Raw genomic sequence first — 21,985 nt, forward strand, 5'->3', positions numbered from 1 at the left:
ATAAATAACTTTAAACTTCGCACATGTTTTGGCATCATAATTGGAGGTCACTTTCCAAGGCCTATAACTTTGGCGGGGATTTTCACCAAATTATAGACCTTAATGAACAGTAAAAATTTTCTTTTAGTATAAAGTGAAGTATTAAAGGGAATACACCTCAACACGAAACAAAATGTATTACTGTTTTTATGGTAGTATACTTTGCTCCTCTTAGTTCACGGTACTTAACACTTTGAAACCAGAAAGAAAACAACAAATGAAACTTATGGTACAAAAATTGCCATAAGCTATAATATTTAGGTATTTTCTGCTTTATTGCACAAGGAAACAACAATATATTCAGTCAAAATCAATTTTAATGGACCAAATTTAACGTAGACCATATGTCGCCCATTTTGAAAACAATGTGTCATCATTTAAATCGCGGTATTGGTGTTATACTTCAGTTTTATATGTTTCAGTTAAAATTTCTCATGTTATTTTGCGTGATTTTAAATATTAAAATCATCCTTACTTTGTAACTCAAATTTTTTTTTTCAACAAACAAGAACATTTAGAAAATGATGATTGTTTCAGACGTACAAATTAAATGGACTATGTTTTTTTTTGCAGAATTTTGTAAAATGTTGTTCTGTTTTACGTAAAAATCTAGAGATTTAAAGTATTTTGCACAAAAACTTTGTTGTTAAGGTGTATGAATAAAATATGTCAATTCAGACCATTTTAACACTGGTCACAAGAAAATATGACATTACCGTGAAATATAAGTGATGACGCGGAATTAGTGATGTTGAGTGTAGTACTTGACAACCTGAACTGAAGTTGCTTAACATACCAACTGATCCCTTATTAAAATGTTTTTCTTTTAAGAAAATAAAACATTAAATAATTGTCAAAAATCAAAATATGCTGCTCAAGCATGTACGCTTAAATTCTCTGAGTTCTACAATATATAAAATTATTAGAACAATAATTAATTAATAACTGGTCCCATTTCCCGCGAAACGCGAGTGGTCAACAAAACAGGGTTTCGCTTAAGATTTCTGGTTTTACAGCAACCTTCTTTGACTTTCATCATGGTAAAAAGAAAATGTCAGTCTTCAACACTCAAAGGTATGATTTTCCTTGTCTAACAATTAAACACGTTTCTAATACTGTTACATTATGACAATTAATGACGTAGTAGTCGGATGTTTTTTATCCCAAATTTTATCTGTTTTATCGGAAACAAGACAACTCACTCCCCAGACGATTCACCCCCAAAAAACCAAGACAACTCACCCCTCAAGACAGGTCACCCCCCAAAATAGATAAGACAATTCACCCCTCATAAATGATAATCATGTTTATGGTTAAAAAAAAGTCAAAAAGTCAGTATATTTATTTATTTATTTATTATGTCATATTTATTCACAAAATATAACTGTATAACAGCACATACAGTATACATGATGTATACAACAAAAAATATAATTTTATTCAATGAAATCAAATAGCACATAGTTTATATTGAGGGAAATGCCCATAATATATACACTTTTCATAAACATATTATCTATCATTTATTTAATAGTCTTGATATTTTTATTGTATATATAATGCAAACATGTACAACTGTCTGCAGGAATAATTTAATTATCCATTATCTTAAAGTGCTGAAAAACCTATTGTTTATTCTACATCCACTCTTTCATCAGAAGCACTTAACACCTTATCATTGCTTGATTGTCACTTCAACAAAATATTCAAAATGAAAGGGATTAAAGAGCAAATGATTATCACATGTTAATATCTTTGATATGTCATCTTATAATAACATCAATAGCACTAATACAAATTAAGACAAATTTATGGTAAATTTGTATTTTTTACTGTTTGTATGTAAATAATATGTAAAAATATTAACGCATAGTAACAAATATTATTTTTAAGTAATAAATTATAATAATTAATTTGAATATGACTAAATATTTTATAAATATCAATTAAGTAAAAAACACAACAAATTTGTTTATTGCATCTTCTGATTTTAAGATAAATTTCATCAAAATTAAATTTAAGAAAATGGGGGGTGAATTGTCTGTGTCATTTTTCCAATAATGCGGGGTGAACTGTCTGATGGGTGAATTGTCTGGAAAAAATGGCTGAGGGTGAATTGTCTGGGGGGTGAGTTGTCTGTAAGCCGTTTTATCACGGACTTTAATGACATAAAAGTCCGTATGACAGACTATTATCCCCCTTACAAGTTCTTACCCCAGACGTTTCTTCACCAAACAGTTGTCTATTTGAAATATGTCCCCCCCCACCCGCCGAATTAATTATTTATTCATTTATTTGTGTAACAAGATCTTATCATTGTAGATTTCTTAATGAACTGATGAATATTGATATTTCAATGAATTTTATTGATATTAAGCAGTTTACGACATTTCGTCAAAAGACATCTCGTCAAATACTAGTTTGTCAAATATGACAATACACCTGTTGTATTTCCTTAAATCATAGCCTAAAGAAGGGAAAACAGGCCGGGAGCTTACCAAAGCTTGTTCTTGATGTTCACACTTTGCCAGCCAACGCAGAACTCAATTCACTCAATCCTAGAACTATCCGGGTACTTTTTCAGTCCCGCGAAAACCGTCGCGCATGCGCATGCAGTCCGGTAGGTCTAGGACCACTTAATCATTTCCTGCATTCACAACACTCCCCCCAACTTTATGAATGAAGGCTTCGGTCTTGGGATTAATGCTGTGAATGCATCAGTAAAGAACTAGAAGCTCGTTTACTTCCTTAATTGTGAATTAGTATCACATCGCGGCTTTAACTTACCCTAAATAAGTAGGCTGTAGAGGAAGGACTAGAAGTCCTTTTGTACACTGGCGTTGCTGTAAAGCTTCTCAAAGGCTAGAAGCCACCTGGAACTTCATTTTTCACAACCACCAGTCCGGATTCAGCATGGTCTAGAAAACCGATGCTATCCGTACTCGTTTCAGTATGATCTAGAAGATCTGTACTGTTCTCTTCATCATAGCACTGCCTTTTTACTGAAGTTATTTATTTGAAATTCTGGGCATCTCTTGTTCTGGATGATGTACTCAAGTCAGATTCATCATGAACCTGGATCCTAATACTTGCTACATCTTCAAGACTTGACCCGCACAGTTCTGCAGTTGCCCCCATATGAACGTTCACTGAATTGGATGTCGTTATACCCTGCTGAGCCAATCTTACTGAGTCGTCGACATCATCAATAAATTTGGCCCATTGCTCGTCAGCCCTAATGCAGTAAGGACATCCACCACATGGCAAATCTGCAAGCTTAATGCCAGCTATATACGATTTACACGGTGTCAAAGTTTCCGGAATTCTTGACAGCGCGTCCGCATTGCCGTGTTTCGATCCAGCTCGATGTTTAACAATCATGTTGTACTGAGACAGTTCCTCTATCCATCGAGCCAGCTGACCCTGTGGTTCCTTAAATCTTAATAACCAGGTCAAACTGGAGTGATCGGTTCTCACAGTGAAGACTTTTCCTAAAAGGTAATGCCTAAACTGCCTCGTGAATCTCACAATGCCCAAAAGTTCTTTTCTGGTGGTGCAATAGTTCTTTTGTTCTGGAGTCAATGAAAAGCTGCTATAAGCAATGACTTTCTCTTCTCCATCTTGAACCTGAAGTAATTCTGCACCTAAAGCCGAATCCGAAGCATCCGAATCTAATATAAAAGAATCTTCTTGATTTGGTAAAGCTAAAACTGGTGGTGATGTTAAAGCTACCTTTGATGTATTAAATGCTTCTTGTTCTTTATCGCCCCAATGAAATTCATTCTTTCCCGTTAGTTTGTATAACGGCAGTGCTATCTCCGCAAAGTTCTTGACAAATGTACGATGGTAATTTGCTAAGCCTAAAAACCTTTCGACATCTTTGGATGACTTTGGACATGGCCAGTTGGCTACTGTTTCTATATCTCGAGAAGTCATGGCCATTTTATTCCCACTAACTGTTCTTCCAAGGAATTCTACTTCTTTTTGGAAGAAAACACATTTTCTTGGCTTTAGCTTCAAACCATGTGTGCGGAATCTTTCTAGGGCTTCGGCTATATTTCCCAGATGGTCCTCAAAATTCCTTCCCAGCACCAATATATCGTCTAAGAATGCCAGTACCGTTTTCCAAGTTAATCCACGCAATATCAGATTCATCACTCTGGAAAATGTGGCTGGTGCATTGGTCAGACCAAACCCCATTCTAACGTTCTCAAACAAACCGTATTTTGTTAGAAACGCTGTTTTCTTTCGGTCTTCTTCACTTATCTTGACTTGCCAATACGCTGAGTTTGCATCTAATTTAGAAAACCAGATGCTTCCTGACAATGTATCTAAGCAATCTTCGACCAATGGTAATGGGAAAGTATCTTTAACCGTGACATCATTAAGGGCTCTGTAATCTATACACCATCTTACAGATCCGTCACGCTTTTTGATCAGAACTGGAGAGGACGCCCATTCTGATACAGACTCCTGTATGACACCGGCATCCACCATTTTCTTCAGATGCTCTTCTTCCTCCCCAACAAAACAAGCTGGTGTGCGCCTCATGCGTTGTTTTATGGGTTTTGCAAATCCGGTGTCTATGGTATGCTCTATTGTAGTAAAGCTTCCCAAATCGAAATCACTCTTAGCGAAAACATCTTCATAATCGCTAAGGAGTTTAGCTAACTTCTTACTTTGCCCTTGATTAAGATGTTCAGTAGAAGCTTGATACAACTTTAGCAGATGATCTGGAACCACTTCTGTTGGAGTCTCTAATGATTCACACAACTGTTCGGCGACTGTTCTAACTCTTAATCTCGTAGAACTAGAAATCCTTCGAGATTTAGACGATGTAGTTTTAGAATGACTAGAAGTCACTTCATTTTCTTTAGGCAGAGATGTAGCTACTTCGCTTTGCTCATCTAGGATATGTTCTACTTCATATGCATTTGCAATCACTTTACCCTTCTTGAATGTCTTGTAAGAGTCAGTTGGATTGACTAAACAAACAATTGGCTCCGTATCTGAAGACATCAATGTCCTTGGCATCAATATACCAACTGTATTCAACTTTTCATCTGGTTCTATAAAATAGTCACTCAGATGTGTGTTGAGACTGCATGACATCCGAACAACTGAATTTGGCGGAACCACAGTACGTTTTGCCACTGTAACTCTTGCAATAGTCAGCTTTCCCTCTCTAAAGCTTGTATTCATGGGAATCTGCTCACCATTCACAATTAAAGTGTCTGAATGCATATCCATCATAACTCCTAAATGATGCATTATATCATGTCCAAGCAGCATTTCATCACTAATAGGTGCAACATAAACTCTTTCATGAAATACTTGAGATCCAAGTTGCAATCTTAATGGTTTAGTGATAAAGCCTTTTAGTACTGCTTCTTGATCTGCCATTTGCATAACTACATCTTTTACTTTTGCAGGCTTTTTGCTCAAGGTAGCGAAGACTTTTGAAGAGAGTATGGTAATTTCAGCACCAGAGTCAATTCTTGCTTTGACTTCTTGATCACCAACTGTCAGTAACACAAAAGAAGAACCAGCTCGCACTTGATGAACGCTGACAATTCCGTCATTCTGTGTTTCTTGGATACCTAAATTTAATTTGACTGTATTACCCTCTTTCAAAACATCTTTGCTTTCATTAACATGACTAGAAGTCATGCCATCTGTATGATCTTTTTCATCAGATTTAATTGTTGCAGTAACTCCAGGGTGTTAAGATGATCTTTGATGACCTTGACTAGAAGTCTTGTCACCTTTATGAAGGCTAATAACATCTTCGTGATCTGTAACTGGTTGTTCTTCACAGATGACATCAGTTTCCGGACTAGAAGTCGCAGAATCTTTACCATTTTGAGCAGTTACTTCTTCGGGCTTGAACGGTTGGCCATTCCATTCAGCCCTTTCTTGTTTAAATCACGATTTGCTGGATTTTCGTTGTTGCTCCGTAGTGTTAGATAGCCCTTTTTTCTTCAACCATTCTTTAAATCCTGGACAGTCTTTCTTAATGTGGCCCCTTTGTTTGCAAAAGAAACATGATAGCCCTCTTCCTGTCCTAGATTCAGTTTCTTTATTGGTTGTAGTCAATTGCTGAATTTTACTGCTAAGCTGTTCCATAGCTTTGTTCAGCAATTGTTCCACCCTGGCTTCAGCTGATGTATTTACTGCATTAATTGACACATCATCTTTAGATCTTCTAGAATGCTTTTTGCCATCCACTGCCTCAGAGATATACTGGTGATGCTTCACAGCGTTAAGTGCAGCCTGTATACTCCTAGGATGTTCGAAACATGCATGCTTTCCTGCTTCTCTATCAATACATCCTTGGCAGAACTTCGAAATTGCCTCTCGCATTCTGTATTCTTCGGGTAGATCCTTAAATGCATATGTCGAAAGTGTCAGCACTCGATCTGCCCAATCATCTAAAGATTTATCTGATGCTTGTCTAGCCTGCTGGAACTTAACACGTGACGTCTCGGTAAGTTCCTGGTCGCCGAATCTGGTCTCTAATTTCTTCATCATTTGCTTATATGAATAGCAATGCCCTGCTTTATTTGTTATTGTGAAGAAATCTAACGTTTTACCTTGAAGACTCCAAGTAAGGTAATCTTTACTTTCACTGTCAGTCCAGTTCGAAACAGCTCGATAACTTTCAAATTGTTCTTTGAAAGATAACCAGCTTGTCTTCCCATCATACCGCAAAATATTTGGAAGTTCCTTCGGGTTACCTCTCTTTTCTGACTTGCTTCGATCAGAATAACTCGAAGAGCGACTTCTGTCATGTCGTCTAGATGGCTTGCAATACTTATCATGGGACCCGTACTTATGACGTCTTGACCCTGAATGACCATAGCCTCTTGATCGAGATCTCGTGCTACTGCTGCTGCTTGAAGATTTATTCCTATATCTGTATGATCTTGACCTTGAAAAGCTCGGACTTCTGGATTTTGATCTTTGGTGTCTAGAAGACGACCGTGATCTACGGCTGTACTTGTCATCTCTCGACAAACGGTTTCTAGAAGAAGACCGATTGTTGTAACCACTCTTGTCCCGATTCTTTCTACCATCGCTACTGTATCTGGACTGAACATCTCTTCTACCGATTGATCTGCTTCTACTATTATCGCTACTTTCACTTGACTTTTCTGATCTGGTATGGTAACTTCGTTGGTCTCTTCTTGAACTGTTCTTATGGCATTCATATCTATCTAAATGTCTAGAAGACCCTTTAGTTGACCTCGACTGTTGTTGTGTATCTCCATATACATAAGTAGCAGATGTATATTCTTTCTTAGGAGATATACATTTAGGGTTGCCATACCCTGTGTCCAATTTAGTGTTGTATGACCTGGATGCACTGTTACTGAAATATTTAGGCTTGACATCATCTACCGTACTTGTAAACCTTGTTCTAGAAGAACCAAGTATACCTGTATTGCAAGGATCCATTTGATAGTGCATATAACCTGTACTATAAGTACAAGGTGTATCTATTGCAGTAGAATCTTCATCCGTATCACTTGCATTTGCTTCTGGTAATGCAGATATCAAGTCTATTAAATCTCTTTTAGTCATACCCTGACTTAAGGTAAGAAGTTGAGTCAAAACATCTTCAATGTGTGGCGTACCTTGTGGTGCCTCCATCTCTGGTATTGTTAAAGATGTAGGGGCTGACATAATTGGTGTTGCACCGGTTGCACTCACTGTAGTGTATGTGCTACTAGCTGCAACCCTCACAGCAGTTGTTATTTTGGTAACCGGAACTGTAATTACCTTGGTTTTCACGCTGCTGGTTGTAGTTGATGTAGTCATTACCTTCGAAACTGCTTTTGTAACTGGCGTTCGCAAGGTAAATCCAGCTGCAAGTCTAGATCCTTTAGTTACAGTAGGCGTAGTTGTACTACTTACTGTAACTGTTGTTGTTGCACTGCTACCAACATGAATGGGCTTGCAAACTACAGCAACAGGCGTGGTACTTGTGGCAAATGTCACAGCAACACTTCCCCCCCCCCACTTGAAGATATTGTACTCGGAGTTGACACAGGTGTTGAAAAATCAATGTATTTCAACATATCTGGGTTAAGATGACCTGCCATTATGGTGATGAAATCATCTTTCGTCAACTTGCCATGCATTTGTCGAAACTGGACTATATTTGTTGCCCTTTTCGCACCAATAGCTGGCAATTTCATCAACTCCTCTTTAGTCATTGTGTTTACATTAAATGTTGACATGATGGTAACTTAAGTCAGTCAATGTATTGCGGACACAATGTAATCACAAATTTTCAATGTATAGAATACAATTGAAAATTGATCCAAGCTTATTTATTCGAGTATAGAATACACCGAATATATATGTAAAAGTAGCTTTAAAAAATAAATTCCACTTATTTACTTATTCGTGTATAGAATACACAGAATATTAATTAAAAAATAGCTTTAAAAAATTTAATCGACTTATATGAGACAGGTTCTTTAAATCAAATGTATTTACTGAATACTTGAGACAGCTCCTTTAAATAATATAGACTTTACTTTGACACAGCTGCTTTAATTTATTTTACTTCACATTCAAGAATTAAATCAAAAATTTATGTGAAATTCTGTAAAATATTTCTGAAGAAATGTACAATAAATTAATTATCCGCAATTATTTCTGATATAGAATACACGGAAATAATTTATTTGGTGATCCTGGTACACTTGTAAACAACTGAAATAAGATATTCAAGATAAGATAACTTGTATACCTTTCACAATGTCTGTATGCTGTCACTGTCTCTTAAATCTTCAAAGTCGTTTCTGAAAAGGGCTAAAGTAAATAAAAAGACAATACTGGGCGTGCTTTACTATGAATTTAGAGTGGAATTATTTATTTATGAAAAGCATACCATTCTGCAGTTTCCCAAACTTTATGTTGACCAAGTATTTTTTAAATAAAAGCTAGAAGCCACAAAATCAAAAAAAAACTAGTACATCAACCCTTTTGGGCTATCGTCGATTGGTTATTTCACAATGCCAACTGAATGTCAAAGTCAATTTTCCAATTTATGCAACGGTCCAGAATGTCGCGAAAATTGACTACAAATGAACGACGTTTATGACATGCAAAAGTCACTGCCCTGCTATCCAGTTTTAATCCTCGTCGCCAATGTTGTATTTCCTTAAATCATAGCCTAAAGAAGGGAAAACAGGCCGGGAGCTTACCAAAGCTTGTTCTTGATGTTCACACTTCGCCAGCCAACGCAGAACTCAATTCACTCAATCCTAGAACTATCCGGGTACTTTTTCAGTCCCGTGAAAACCGTCGCGCATGCGCATGCAGTCCGGTAGGTCTAGGACCACTAAATCATTTCCTGCATTCACAACACACCGATAAACACTTTCCCCAACTAGCAGACAACATGCTATTCTTATCAGTAGGTTTTCGAGTAAAGATAACCAGTTGTGTATCTCAGGCCAAAATTAAAAATAGCTTTGTTTGCTGTCTCCCGACCGACCCTAAAAAAAACCGCTGCGCTCCGAAAATGTTTATTTGCTCTCGCTGACCATTTTTTTTTTTTTTTTTGTGCCGCATATTTTTACCGATATCCGTTCAATAACGGCGTGTAGTATTCTGGTACCCGCATATTATTCATCACGTGTATCGAAAATCAAGTACCGCCGGGTAAATGTCGATTGTGTACACTTCCGTTACAATTTTGCGATAGCATGCGATAGCAAAACGAAAGTTAGAAGAAGACGAGTATTTTATCATCTCGTCAACAGTTATTATTACGTATGATACTGGCTCTGGTTCAACTTTGTTGAAAAATAACCTCCACGAGTACGGATTGGTCTGGGCATGGGCCGATCTGTTGAATGATGCAGAGGATTTTTACCCGAAAAAATTGGACGTTCTTACTGTATGCTAAAATACTGGTTTGGCATTGAAATTATTGGTTAAAAACTTATTGAATACTCATGTAATCGACTTAAAATAAAATTTTGTAAAAAAAGTTTCTTGTATGTACTCATTCATTTATCAGTATTTATTTAATAATCATTTTCTTCAACCATCAAATGCATCTTATTGTTTTCAGTACCACCTGTCTTAGTATAGCTACTGGAACCATTTCAGCACTCATTTCAATATTAAAGATATCACATTTTCTCATTATTGCAGGGCTTTAAGAATAGTCTTCTAGTGGCTCAAAATGCAAGGCTATTTGTTCCATGCACTCAAAGCGATAAACCAAGGTGTATTTACTCCAAGAATAAATTGACAGTCAGGGAAACATGATCTCTAAAACACAATCTTGAGAAGTTTGATTACAGCTGTGTTTCAGTCATTACAGTGATGGTTAGTATTAATATTGCACATTTTGTGCTTATATTCTTGAAATAGTGATGTCATAATGTTTTTACATAATCAACTGAAAGTAGAAACCTGACTTTATTCTTTCTTACATATTTCCCATGGTGTTTGTATAATTAAAAATGTTAAAATAATTGCATTTTTGGCAAAATCTTTATTGCATAAAGTCTAATTAGCCTTCTGTCTGTTTTCATAGGAGATGCTCTGCAAGGGAGAGTGTTTGTATGACTGCAGATGTCATGCCAATCTCACGTGGAGTTCCCTTACTGTACCTCCAACATTGGACGACCAGGTATTTGTGCCCATTGTGCTGAGCTAGAAGCACAGAGAAATCCGAAACTGTTAACAAAGTATAGGATTGTACTTCCAGTTTGTGAGAAATGCATCACTGTCCACAAGAAAAACATTCCCCATAGATGTCCTATAAAAAATGAATAATGTGAACCTAAATTTTGTTGGTATTTCCACAATTAGGACTGTGGCTTAACTGTTTACTTGTCTGAAGTTGCATAGTGTTTGAAGTTTTTTTTTTTCTGGTTGTGTTACTTACTAGTCATTAAGTGAAGATAAAATGTAAGAAGACTTTAAACTGTTGATGTATAATGATGCCTTTTGTTGTTCAGTAGTTATTTTGCATAATATATTTGAGTATATTTGAGTGTTCTGTTATCCACGTATATTTGTGTGTTTTAGTCATCCGCACACATGTAGGGTAAATGTTCGAAATTTGCTTTTGTTACATGTGTTTTAATTAAAATGAACTATACTTTTTGTATTGACTAATTGAAAGATATACAAACTGAAATAAAAAGTATGATATATCAATTTTAAAATGTTTATTCGCATTTTATTAAATTGTTTTTTCCAACAGACAGAATCAAACCAAAAACATTTATGTATTTCCAAAAAAAAAAAAAAAAAAATCCCTACCTACCTACCCAACTCTAAAAAGTAGGGTCGGGAGACAGCAAACACAGACTTTTTTAAATGTGGCCTCACTGTATAAATCGTATGTAAAATGGGCTTTTAATTTAAAATTTAAATTTTAATTTAAGTACTTTGGTGTGGAAAGATATGTAATATTATATACTGTGACAAAGCTAAGATCCCAAGCTTTCCATTGATGTAATTATTTCTAAAATCGGACATTTAATCACAACAAACTATAGCGGTTTAAAAATGGCTTGATTTGTATTGTTTTAGCGTAAGAGATGCCAATTTTACTCGAAGATAAGGAAAACAACTCGTATTTTTTTCACTAGATATACCTCGGTTATTTACGTAGTTCTTATGAAAAGTGCTTACGGGTGTATTGGTCGAATACGTCAGTTTGTACTGTTGTAGGCACTTAGACTGACAACTAATTTGTAACACTATGACAATTGATGTTAAATAAATTTTAATCCTACAACACTTGAAATCGCCCCCACCATGTGTACAAATTCTGAGACACACTTGATGGTATGTACAGTGAGGGGTTTGACATTAAGTTAACGGAAGATAGAAGATAGACAATGGTCAGCTTGGTCAAAACTACCATTAACTATAAAACAAATCAAATCAAAATTATTTATTGTTGGTACTGGGTTGGGACATAAACTCAGCCGAAAATCGGTGTTAATAAACTTCAGCTCTTCGATATTCCGGTATCACCATAAAAGTTATATTTAGAAACAAAACGGGTAATTTTGAGAGGCCCTGGAAGAGGTATGTAAAAAGGGCATTTTTAACATGCGCTAGTAGATAATTCCGGCTCTTTGTTTTTCTTCTTCAATTATTTTTAATGAGTAAATTAAATCGTAGAATAACATGTTTAGACATTTAATTATTCCTTTGCTATATATATATGTAAAATAGAAAATATTTTTTATCAGAAATTTTGAGAATTACGTTATTATAATGAATACATGCATCTATGATTACATGATATTAAATATGCAACGTGCTATATAACATATAAATCATTTTAACGTAAATACGTTTTTTGTTTTTTTGTATGTCACAGGGTGGGCAAAATGTGCAGCCTGACCGGAACTTGAACCCGGGACCCTCGGGATACCTTACTGCGGCTCTACTGACTGAGCTATTCGGCCGCTTAATTAGTGATTCAAATGCATTTTGGCTTGGGTTACTTCGAAATTAAACAGAGTGAAGAGTAAACAATCAGATTTTTTTCTGAGTTAGCAAGACAAAATTGAGTGTAAAATCATCTACATGTGAACATCGTCTGCTTCACCGGTAGTCGGTCAATATATAAAAGTAACCCTGTACTGGCCTCAAAATGAGCATCTACTGCGCTTGCCGCTGCGTACAGCAATCAGATTTCCCGTACTATTTATAGGCATGTTTTGTAAACAAACGGTAAATAGTCTGCAATTTTTTTAATATCCTACCAAACTTGAAAAAATTTCCAGATATTGTCGAATTCCTGCGTTGGTACGAGATGTTGAGCTTGATTACATTAAAAAAGCCGATAACTCGATTAAATTATAAAAAGCCGAGTTTATCAACCAGCCGAAGTTATCTCCCCAACCAGTTTAACATATAAACATAGCACAAAAACATAAGCTATGTATAGCTTTTGACCGACCATATATTGGATAAAAAATAAAATAGTTTGAACTGTTTCACAAGAAAATATCTTACTCCATAATTTATAAAACTATTTGGTCACATTTTAGTTTGAAGTTAGCTATACTCAGTAATGGACATTAAACCAGTTTTTTTCTAGAGTTCACATGGTGGTTGAAAATTAAGTTTTGAAGGTTATACGTACAAAGACCAATGAGAAGATTATTAACTTCATATTGTAAGGGATTTTGATAACAGAGATTCCATGGATTTCCTTCAAACAATTGTGTAAATAAAGAATGACATATGTTTGACCTGTATCACTTTTGTGATCGCTTTTCGTCCGGCGTCCGTCCGTAAACTTTTACTTTAAATGACATCTCCTCATAAACCACATAGCCAATTTTATCCAAACTTCACAGGAATGTTCCTTTGGTGGTCACCTTTAAAAATTGTTCAAAGAATTTAATTCCATGCAGAACTCTGGTTACCATGGCAACCGAAAGAAAAACTTTGAATATCTTCTTTTAAAAAACCCAAAGAGCTAGAGCTTAGATATTTGGCATGAAACATCTTCTAGTGAGTGTCTACCAGAGTTGTTCAAATAAAATCCCTGGGGTCAAAATTGGCCCCGCCCCAGGGGGTCATTGATTTTCCCTATATGCATATAGTAAATACTTAAAAAATCTTCTTTTAAAGAACCCAAAGAGCTAGAGCTAAGATATTTAGCATGAAACATCTTCTAATGAGTGTCTACCAAGTTTGTTCAAATAAAAGCCCTGGGGTCAAAATCGGCCCCGCCCCAGGGGTCATTGATTTTCCCTATATGCATATAGTAAAAACTTAAAAAATCTTCTTTAAAAGAACTCAAAGAGCAAGAGCTAAGAACTGATATTCAGCATGAAACATCTTCTAATGGGTGTCTACCAAGTTTGTTCAAATATAAGCCCTTGGGTCAAAATTGGCCCCGCCCCGGGGGGTCATTGATAATCCTTATATGTGTATAGCAAAAACTTAAATAATCTTCTTTGAAAAAAACCAAATAGCTAGAGTTTAGATATTAAGCATGAAACATCTTCTAGTGAGTGTCTACAAAGTTTGTTCAAATAATAGCCCTGTTCCTTATCATCAACCACATCTTATGTGATAAGGTTCATAACTCTAGCACCAATATTTTCAGATTTATCTCCCCTTGAACTTAGAAATTTCCTTAAAAAATACTATTTTTTTACTGATACTTCTTTATTTCTTAAGGGATCAACCTCATACTTCAAATATATGTACCTTATCATCATCCCCATCTTATGTGACAAGGTTCATAACTCTAGCACCAATATTTTCAGATTTATCTCCCCTTGAACTTAGAATTTTCCTCAAAAAATACTATTTCTTACTGTTTCTTCTTTGTTTCTTAAGGGATCGACCTCATACTTCAAATATATTTACGTTATCATCATCCCCATCTTATTTGACAAGGTTCATAGCTCTAGCACCAATATTTTCAGATTTATCTCCCTTTGAACTTAGAATTTTCCATAAAAAATATTATTTTTTACTCTAACTTATTTATTTCTAAAGGGATCAACTTCATACTTCAAATATATTTACGTAATCATCATTCACATCTAATATGACAAGGTTCATAACTCTAGCACCAATATTGCAAGAATTATCTCCCCATAAACTTAGATTTATTTACTAGAAAAATGTTATTTTTTATTTTAACTTTTTTATTTTTAAAGGTATCTACCTCAAACTTCAAATACTTATACCTTATCATTAATTACATTTTATGTGACAATGTTCATAACTCTTGAAGCAATATTTACAGATTTATCTCTCTTTGAACTTAGGATTTTCTTTAAGAAATATAATAACTTCTTTACTTTTTAAGGTATCTACTTCAAACTTCAAATATATATTTCTTATCATTACACAAATGTTGTGTGGCAAGATCCATAACTCTAGCATGACTATTTCTATAATTATTCCCCTTGATCTTGGAATTTATGTTAACAAATGTTTTTTTTTACTATAACTTAATACTTAATTATACATAATTGATTTTTCTTTCATAGTTTTGTCCTCCTTACTGCGTCCAGTATTTTATTAGTCGAGCTTCGCTGTCTCCTGTGACAGCTCTTGTTGAATTACCACCCTTTGTTTATTTTACACTTTGAAATTTGTCCGGGACATAACTCTAAAAGTATAAGAGGTATCAACATGAAACTTTGTAGTTAGATAGATCTCATTGAGTAGGTGTGCAGTGCAAAAGAACCGTAACTCTGCCTTGCCTAATTTTTGAATTATTCCCCTTTGTTTATTTTACACTTTGAACTTTGTCAGGGACACAACTCTAAAAGTATAAGAGGTATCAACATGAAACTTTGTAGGTAGATAGATCTCATTGAGTAGGTGTGCAGTGCACAAGAACCGTAACTCTGCCTTGCCCAATTTTTGAATTATCCCCATTTGTTTATTTTACACTTTGAAATTTGTCCTGGACATAACTCTAAAAGTATAAGAGGTATCAACATGAAACTTTGTAGGTAGATAGATCTCATTGAGTAGGTGTGCAGTGCACAAGAACCGTAACTCTGCCTTGCCTAATTTTTGAATTATTCCCCTTTGTTTATTTTACACTTTGAACTTTGTCCGGGACATAACTCTAAAAGTATAAGAGGTATCAACATGAAACTTTGTAGTTAGATAGATCTCATTGAGTAGGTGTGCAGTGCACAAAAACCGTAACTCTGCCTTGTCTAATTTTTGAATTATCCCCCTTTGTTTATTTTACACTTTGAACTTTGTCCGGGACATAACTCTTAATGTATAAGAGATATCAACATGAAACTTTGTAGTTAGATAGATCTCATTGAGTAAGTTTGAAGTGCACAAGAACTGTAACACTGTCTTGCCTACTTTTGGAGTTATTGCCCTTTGTTCATTTTGACACTTTGAACTTTGTCTGGGACATTACTCTAAAATTATAAGAGATATCAACCTGAAACTTTGTAGATAGATAGGTCTCATTAGGTGGAAGTGCAGTGCTTAAGAATCATTACTCTGCCTTGCCTTATTTTGAAGAAATTGCCCTTTGTTTATTTTTACTTTTTGACTTTTGTCCTGGACATTACTTTAAAACTATTAGTGATATCAACATGAAACTTTGTAGGTAGCTAGATATAATTGGATAGAACTGCAATGCTTAAAGAACCTAAACAAAGCCTGGTCTAATTTTGGAGTTATTGCCCTTTGTTCATTTTTACACTTTGACTTTTACCCGGGACATAACTCTGATATCATCAGGAAACTTTATAGATAGATAGATCTCATTGAATAGAAGTGCAGTGCAAAAAAACGTAACTCCGCTTTGCCTAATTTTGGAGTTTTTGCCCTTTGTTCATTTTTTTAATACTTTCCTGTGTCCAGAAACTTCTCGGGGGAGCATCACCCGGTTCAACCGGTTCTTGTCTTTCATAGTTTTGTCCTCCTTACTGCGTCCAGTATCTTATTAGTCGAGCTTGGCTGTCTCCTGTGACAGCTCTTGTTTTTGAATTATCCCCCTTTGTTTATTTTACACTTTGAACTTTGTCCAGGACATAACTCTAAAACTATAATAGGTATCAACATGAAACTTTGTAGGTAAATAGATCTCATTAAGTAGGTGTGCAGTGAACAAGAACCGTAACTCTGCCTTGCCTAATTTTTGAATTATCCCCCTTTGTTTATTTTTACACTTTGACCTTTGTCCGGGACATAACTCTAAATGTATAAGAGGTATCAACATGAAACTTTGTAGGTAGATTGATCCCATTGAGTAGGTGTGCAGGCACAAAAACCGTAACTCTACCTTGCCTAATTTTTGAATTATTCCCCTTTGTTTATTGTCCCCCGCCTTTTCGAAGAAAAAAGGGGGATATAGTAATAGGATCCATCCGTCTGTCCGTCCGTCACACTTTCATGTCCGGTCCATAACTTTGTCATTTATCAAAGGAATCTGAAATAACTTGGCACAAATGTTTGTTATAAGAAGTCAATATGTCATGCCCAACAACCAGACCCCTAACTCCAAGGTCAAGGTCGCAATTGCTCATTCAAGGTCAACATTGTCTATTTGATGGTATATGTCGTGTCCGGTCCATAACTTTCTTATCTTTGAAGGGATTTTGTAAATACTTGCCACAATTGGTCACAATAATGAGACGATGTGTCATGTGCAACAACCCGTCACCTACCTCCAAGGTCAAGGTCACACTTGGAGGTCAAATGTTAACATAGTCTATACCCTCTTACAGGGTATATTTTGTGTCCGGTCCATTTTTCATTTATCAAAGGAATCTGAAATAACTTGGCACAAATGTTTGTTATAAGAAGTCAATGTGTCATGCCCAACAACCAGACCCCTACCTCCAGCGTCAAGGTCGCACTTGCTCATTCAAGGTCAACATTGTCTATTTTGTGTCCGGTCCATAACTTTCTTATCTTTGAAGGGATTTTGTAAATACTTGCCACAATTGTTCACAATAATGAGACGATGTGTCATGTGCAAAAACCCGTCACCTACCTCCAAGGTCAAGGTCACACTTGGAGGTCAAAGATTAACATAGTCTATTACAGGGTATATTTTGTGTCCGGTCCATAACTTTTTCATTTATCAAAGGAATCTGAAATAACTTGGCACAAATGTTTGTTATAATAAGTTGATGTGTCATGCCCAACAACCAGACCCCTACCTCCAGGGTCAAGGTCACACTTGCTCATTCAAGGTCAACATTGTCTATTTGATGGTATATGTTGTGTCCTGTCCATAACTTTCTTATCTTTGAAGGGATTTTGTAAATACTTGCTACAATTGTTCACAACAATAAGATGTGTCATGTGCAACAACCGTCACCTACCTCCAAGGTCAAGGTCACACTTGGAGGTCAAAGATTAACATAGTCTATTACAGGGTATATTTTGTGTCCAGTCCATTACTTTTTTATAGATCAAAGGATTTTGTAAATACGTGCCACAGTCACTATAATAAGACAATGTGTCATGCGCAACATCTGCATCCCTACCTCCCAAGTTCAAGGTCACACTTAGAGGTCAAAATATAACATATTCTGTTTTAGGGTATATTTTGTACTTCTTCAGTATTTTGAAATAACTAGGCACAAATAGTCACAATAATAAGACAATATGTCAGGTACAACACCTGCACCCCTACCTCCAAGGTCAAGGTCACACTTAGAGGTCAAAGGTTAACAGAGTCTGTTATATGGTTTATTTTGACTCCCGTCTATAACTTCTTTATAGATCAAGGGATTTTGAAAATACTTGGCACAAATAGTCACAATGATAAGATGATATGTCATGCATAACACATGTGTCCCTACCTCCAAGGTCAAGGTCACACGTAGAGGTCAAACATTTACATACTCTGTAATAGGGTATATTTTGTGTCCAGTCCATGACCTGGGATTTTAAAAATACTTTGCACAAATAATCACAATAATAAGATGATATGTCAGACGCAAAACATGGGTCCCTACCTCCAAGGTCACACTTAGAGGTCAAAGATTGACATAGTCTGTTATAGGGTATATTTTGTGTCCGATCTATAACTTCTACATAGTTCAAGGGATTTTGAAAATACTTGGCACAAATAGTAATATTAATTAGATGATATGTCATGCACAACACCTGCACCCCTACCTCCAAGGTCAAGGTCACACTAAGAGGTCAAAGGTTAACATGATAGAATTTTACATTCCGTGTTTCATTTTACTAGTATTTCTTTAATAAATTCATTGTTGCATTTGTAGATCTAGCATTGATTATAATTTTGGAATGAAAGTCCTGACATCCATACCTCAATCTTTTGAAATAGCACAATTTTATGCTTCATATAAAACTTCCCCGAGGCGGGGGACGTTGGTAACTCTGTTACAAATTCTTGTTTTACACTTTGAACTTTGTCCAGGACATAACTATAAGTGGTATCAACATGAAACTTTGTAAGTAGAAAGATCTCATTGAGTAGATTTTCAGTGCACAAGTACCGTAACTCTGCCTTGCCTAATTTTTGAATTATTCCCCTTTGTTTATTTTTACACTTTGAACTTTGTCCAGGACATAACTGTAAAACTATAAGAGGTATTGCTCGGATGAGTTCGAAATCGCATGTGAAACTAGGTCACCGGAGCTAAAAATAGAAAAATCTTGTTAACACTCTAGTTGCTACTGTTTTGATCCAAGTGTCCTGGAAATTGGTCTGAAAGTTTGTTTTGATGATTTCTAGGTCAAGTTTGAATATGGGTCACCTGGGTAAAAAACTAGGTCACACTGCTCAAATATGGATAATCCTTGTTAACACTGTAGTGGTCACATTTTTGACTCACCTGTCATGAGACGTGGTCAGAATGCTTGTCTAGGTAATTGTTTGGATGAGTTTGATGGGTCAGGTGAGCGATCTAGGGCCATCATGGCCCTCTTGTTTTTATACTTTCCTGTGTCCAGAACCTTCTCGGGGAGCATCAACCGGTTCTTGTTTTTTCTTAAAATAAGTTTTTTTCCACAAATTAAAGAAATCTCCCTCTTTTTGATGTAAGAACTTTCTTCTTTGTTTTTCCAAATTCTAAAATGTCCCTCTTTTTGAAGAAAAATCTCCCACTGGATCATTGAAAAAATTTCACATGCATGCATTCCAGTAAAGAAAAGAATCCAAAATAGTTGATCAAGTTTTCTTTAAAATTAAAAACAAATTACTTTATCTTTATATCTGTTCATTATTTTTGTTTTCATAAAGAAAATAATGGCTGTACAGTACCAGTATTTCATAACTTCACAGACGAGGACGTTAAGGATGTGCGGGCCAGTCTTGTGACATGGTATGAGAAAAACAAGAGGGATTTGCCATGGCGGAGAAATGCGACTAAATCAGATTTAAATGAACGAGCTTATGCTGGTAAAATATTGATCTAGTACAAAAAAGCAAACCCTTCACTTTTCCCTCACTAGGATATTATGCATTATGCAATCAATATTTCAAATGACCGCCCCCATGGTCGAGGGGTTAAAGCCGATGACTTCTAATCTAATGGTAGTTTAGCACGGAGGAAGGTCACAAGTCTAGTACTGGTGTAACTCTCCAGGAACGATGGTTAGGAAACTACCTGCCTATATGACTGAAATACTGTTGGGGAAAAGGCGAGATTTTCACATATGTTTCACTAAACATGTTTAACTAAATTAAAATTTAAAAGTATGTTGTCAGTCAATCTACTCTCACATCTGAACACATCAGTGGTTAATTTTAATTCACAATTTCACAAGAAGTGAAATGGTGTTAAAAAGTGTAATTTCAGCTAAGAAAATGTAATCTATTTCTTTAGCTCTAAAACCCACTAGGTAATGTATTGTTTCAGTATGGGTGTCAGAGATTATGTTGCAGCAGACACAGGTTGCCACGGTGATTGATTACTATAATAAATGGATGAAGGTAAGGCACTTGACTATCTATTGCTTAAATTTTATATTCTACATAGACATCTGTATTTTTTGCTTTACAGTACAAATGTATATTATTATAATATTAAATATTTTTTGAAAGTTGAAATTAAAGATCTTTCATTATAATAAAACTCAAGGTTTTTAGTTCTTTTATTTTCAGTCATAAGTTAAATTCCATTTATACCAGTATTAAAAGAATAATAAAATAGTTGTAAATATTTCAGAAATGGCCTACACTGCAACAACTAGCTGGTGCCACACTTGAGGTGAGATTTTATGTAAATTATGTTATAAAACTTTTAAGGTGATATCACCGACATTCATATGGAAATAAAAATGATCTCATTGGAGGGGAAATAAAAGTGATAGCATAGATTATGACTGACTTATTTGTGAAAGGTTTTGCATGCATTATCTATATAAACACCCACTGACAGTATTCACTTCACTGACTTTAAACTTTATACAAGTTATTGAGATTATATTAATAGTTCACAGACCTGGACTAATGGCTCTGGCATGGGCTTTGCTGAATATTTTCTATTTTGTGCATTATTCAGGTTTTTCTTGGGTTTGCTATCTAGCTTTGGGAATTGAGATTACAAAGTCAATAACTCTGCATAATGTATTTTAAGAATTATCCATCATTTCAAATTAGAATTAAATTTGAAAATATGACTAAATTTGAAAATATGACTAACTTATATATTTCTAATTTATATAATATATTTAACTTTGATATTTCTAGTTGTATTTTATTTTATTAAAATGCAATATTTGGAAGAAACATTTCCTGGAATGAATGAAATGATATAATAATGTGTATATTAAATCTTAATGATGCAATGTCATTTACACTATCAAAAATAAAAATGGTCAAGAGTTTCCAAAGATTTTCTGTCTTTAAATTTTCTTCTTGATATCCCGAGACTGATAATAGACAGTTACAAGAATAGAAGCTGGACAAGTTCATTAAGTAATTATGCTCCCCGAAAAATTTCGGGGGAGCATATAGTCGTCGGGTTGTCAGTCCGTCCGTCCGTACGTACGTACGTACGTCCTGAATTCATGTCCGGCCCATAACTTTGTTATTTGAAGTCTGATTTTAAAACTATTTCACAGAAATGATCACCATATTGAGACGACGTGTCGCGCGCAACATTTGGGTCGCTACCTTGAAGGTCAAGGTCACAGCATGACCTTGCAGCAAAATCGTGTCCGGTCCATAACTTCATTATTTGAAGTCCGATTTTAAAAATATTTCACCGAAATGATCACCATATTGAGACGATGTGTAGCGCGCAACATCTGGGTGGCTTCCTTGAAGGTCAAGGTCACAGCATGACCTTGCAGCAAAATCGTGTCCAGTCCATAACTTCATTATTTGAAGTCGATTTAAAAAATATTTCACAGAAATGATCACCATATTGAGACGATGTGTCGCGCGCAACGTTTGGGTCGCTACCCTGAAGGTCAAGTTCACAGCATGACCTTGCAGCAAAATCGT

The 21,985-nt window shown here is 35.4% G+C and overlaps 1 protein-coding gene across 1 annotated transcript in view; it reads left to right on the forward strand.

Moving 5' to 3' along the window:
* The first annotated feature begins 967 nt into the window (after positions 1-967).
* The window catches only part of LOC132748700 (adenine DNA glycosylase-like), a 36,446-nt gene continuing 15,428 nt past the window's right edge, over positions 968-21,985 (forward strand). The window contains exons 1-4 of the mRNA XM_060738314.1: positions 968-1,113; positions 19,775-19,933; positions 20,394-20,467; positions 20,703-20,744. Of these exons, the coding sequence (XP_060594297.1) occupies positions 1,077-1,113; positions 19,775-19,933; positions 20,394-20,467; positions 20,703-20,744 (312 nt within the window). The 5' untranslated portion in view covers positions 968-1,076. The remainder of the gene's footprint in view (positions 1,114-19,774; positions 19,934-20,393; positions 20,468-20,702; positions 20,745-21,985) is intronic.

This window comes from Ruditapes philippinarum, unplaced genomic scaffold (genome assembly GCF_026571515.1).
Source record: "Ruditapes philippinarum isolate M1 unplaced genomic scaffold, ASM2657151v2 ctg7215_1_1_1_1, whole genome shotgun sequence".
Lineage (NCBI taxonomy): Eukaryota > Metazoa > Mollusca > Bivalvia > Venerida > Veneridae > Ruditapes > Ruditapes philippinarum.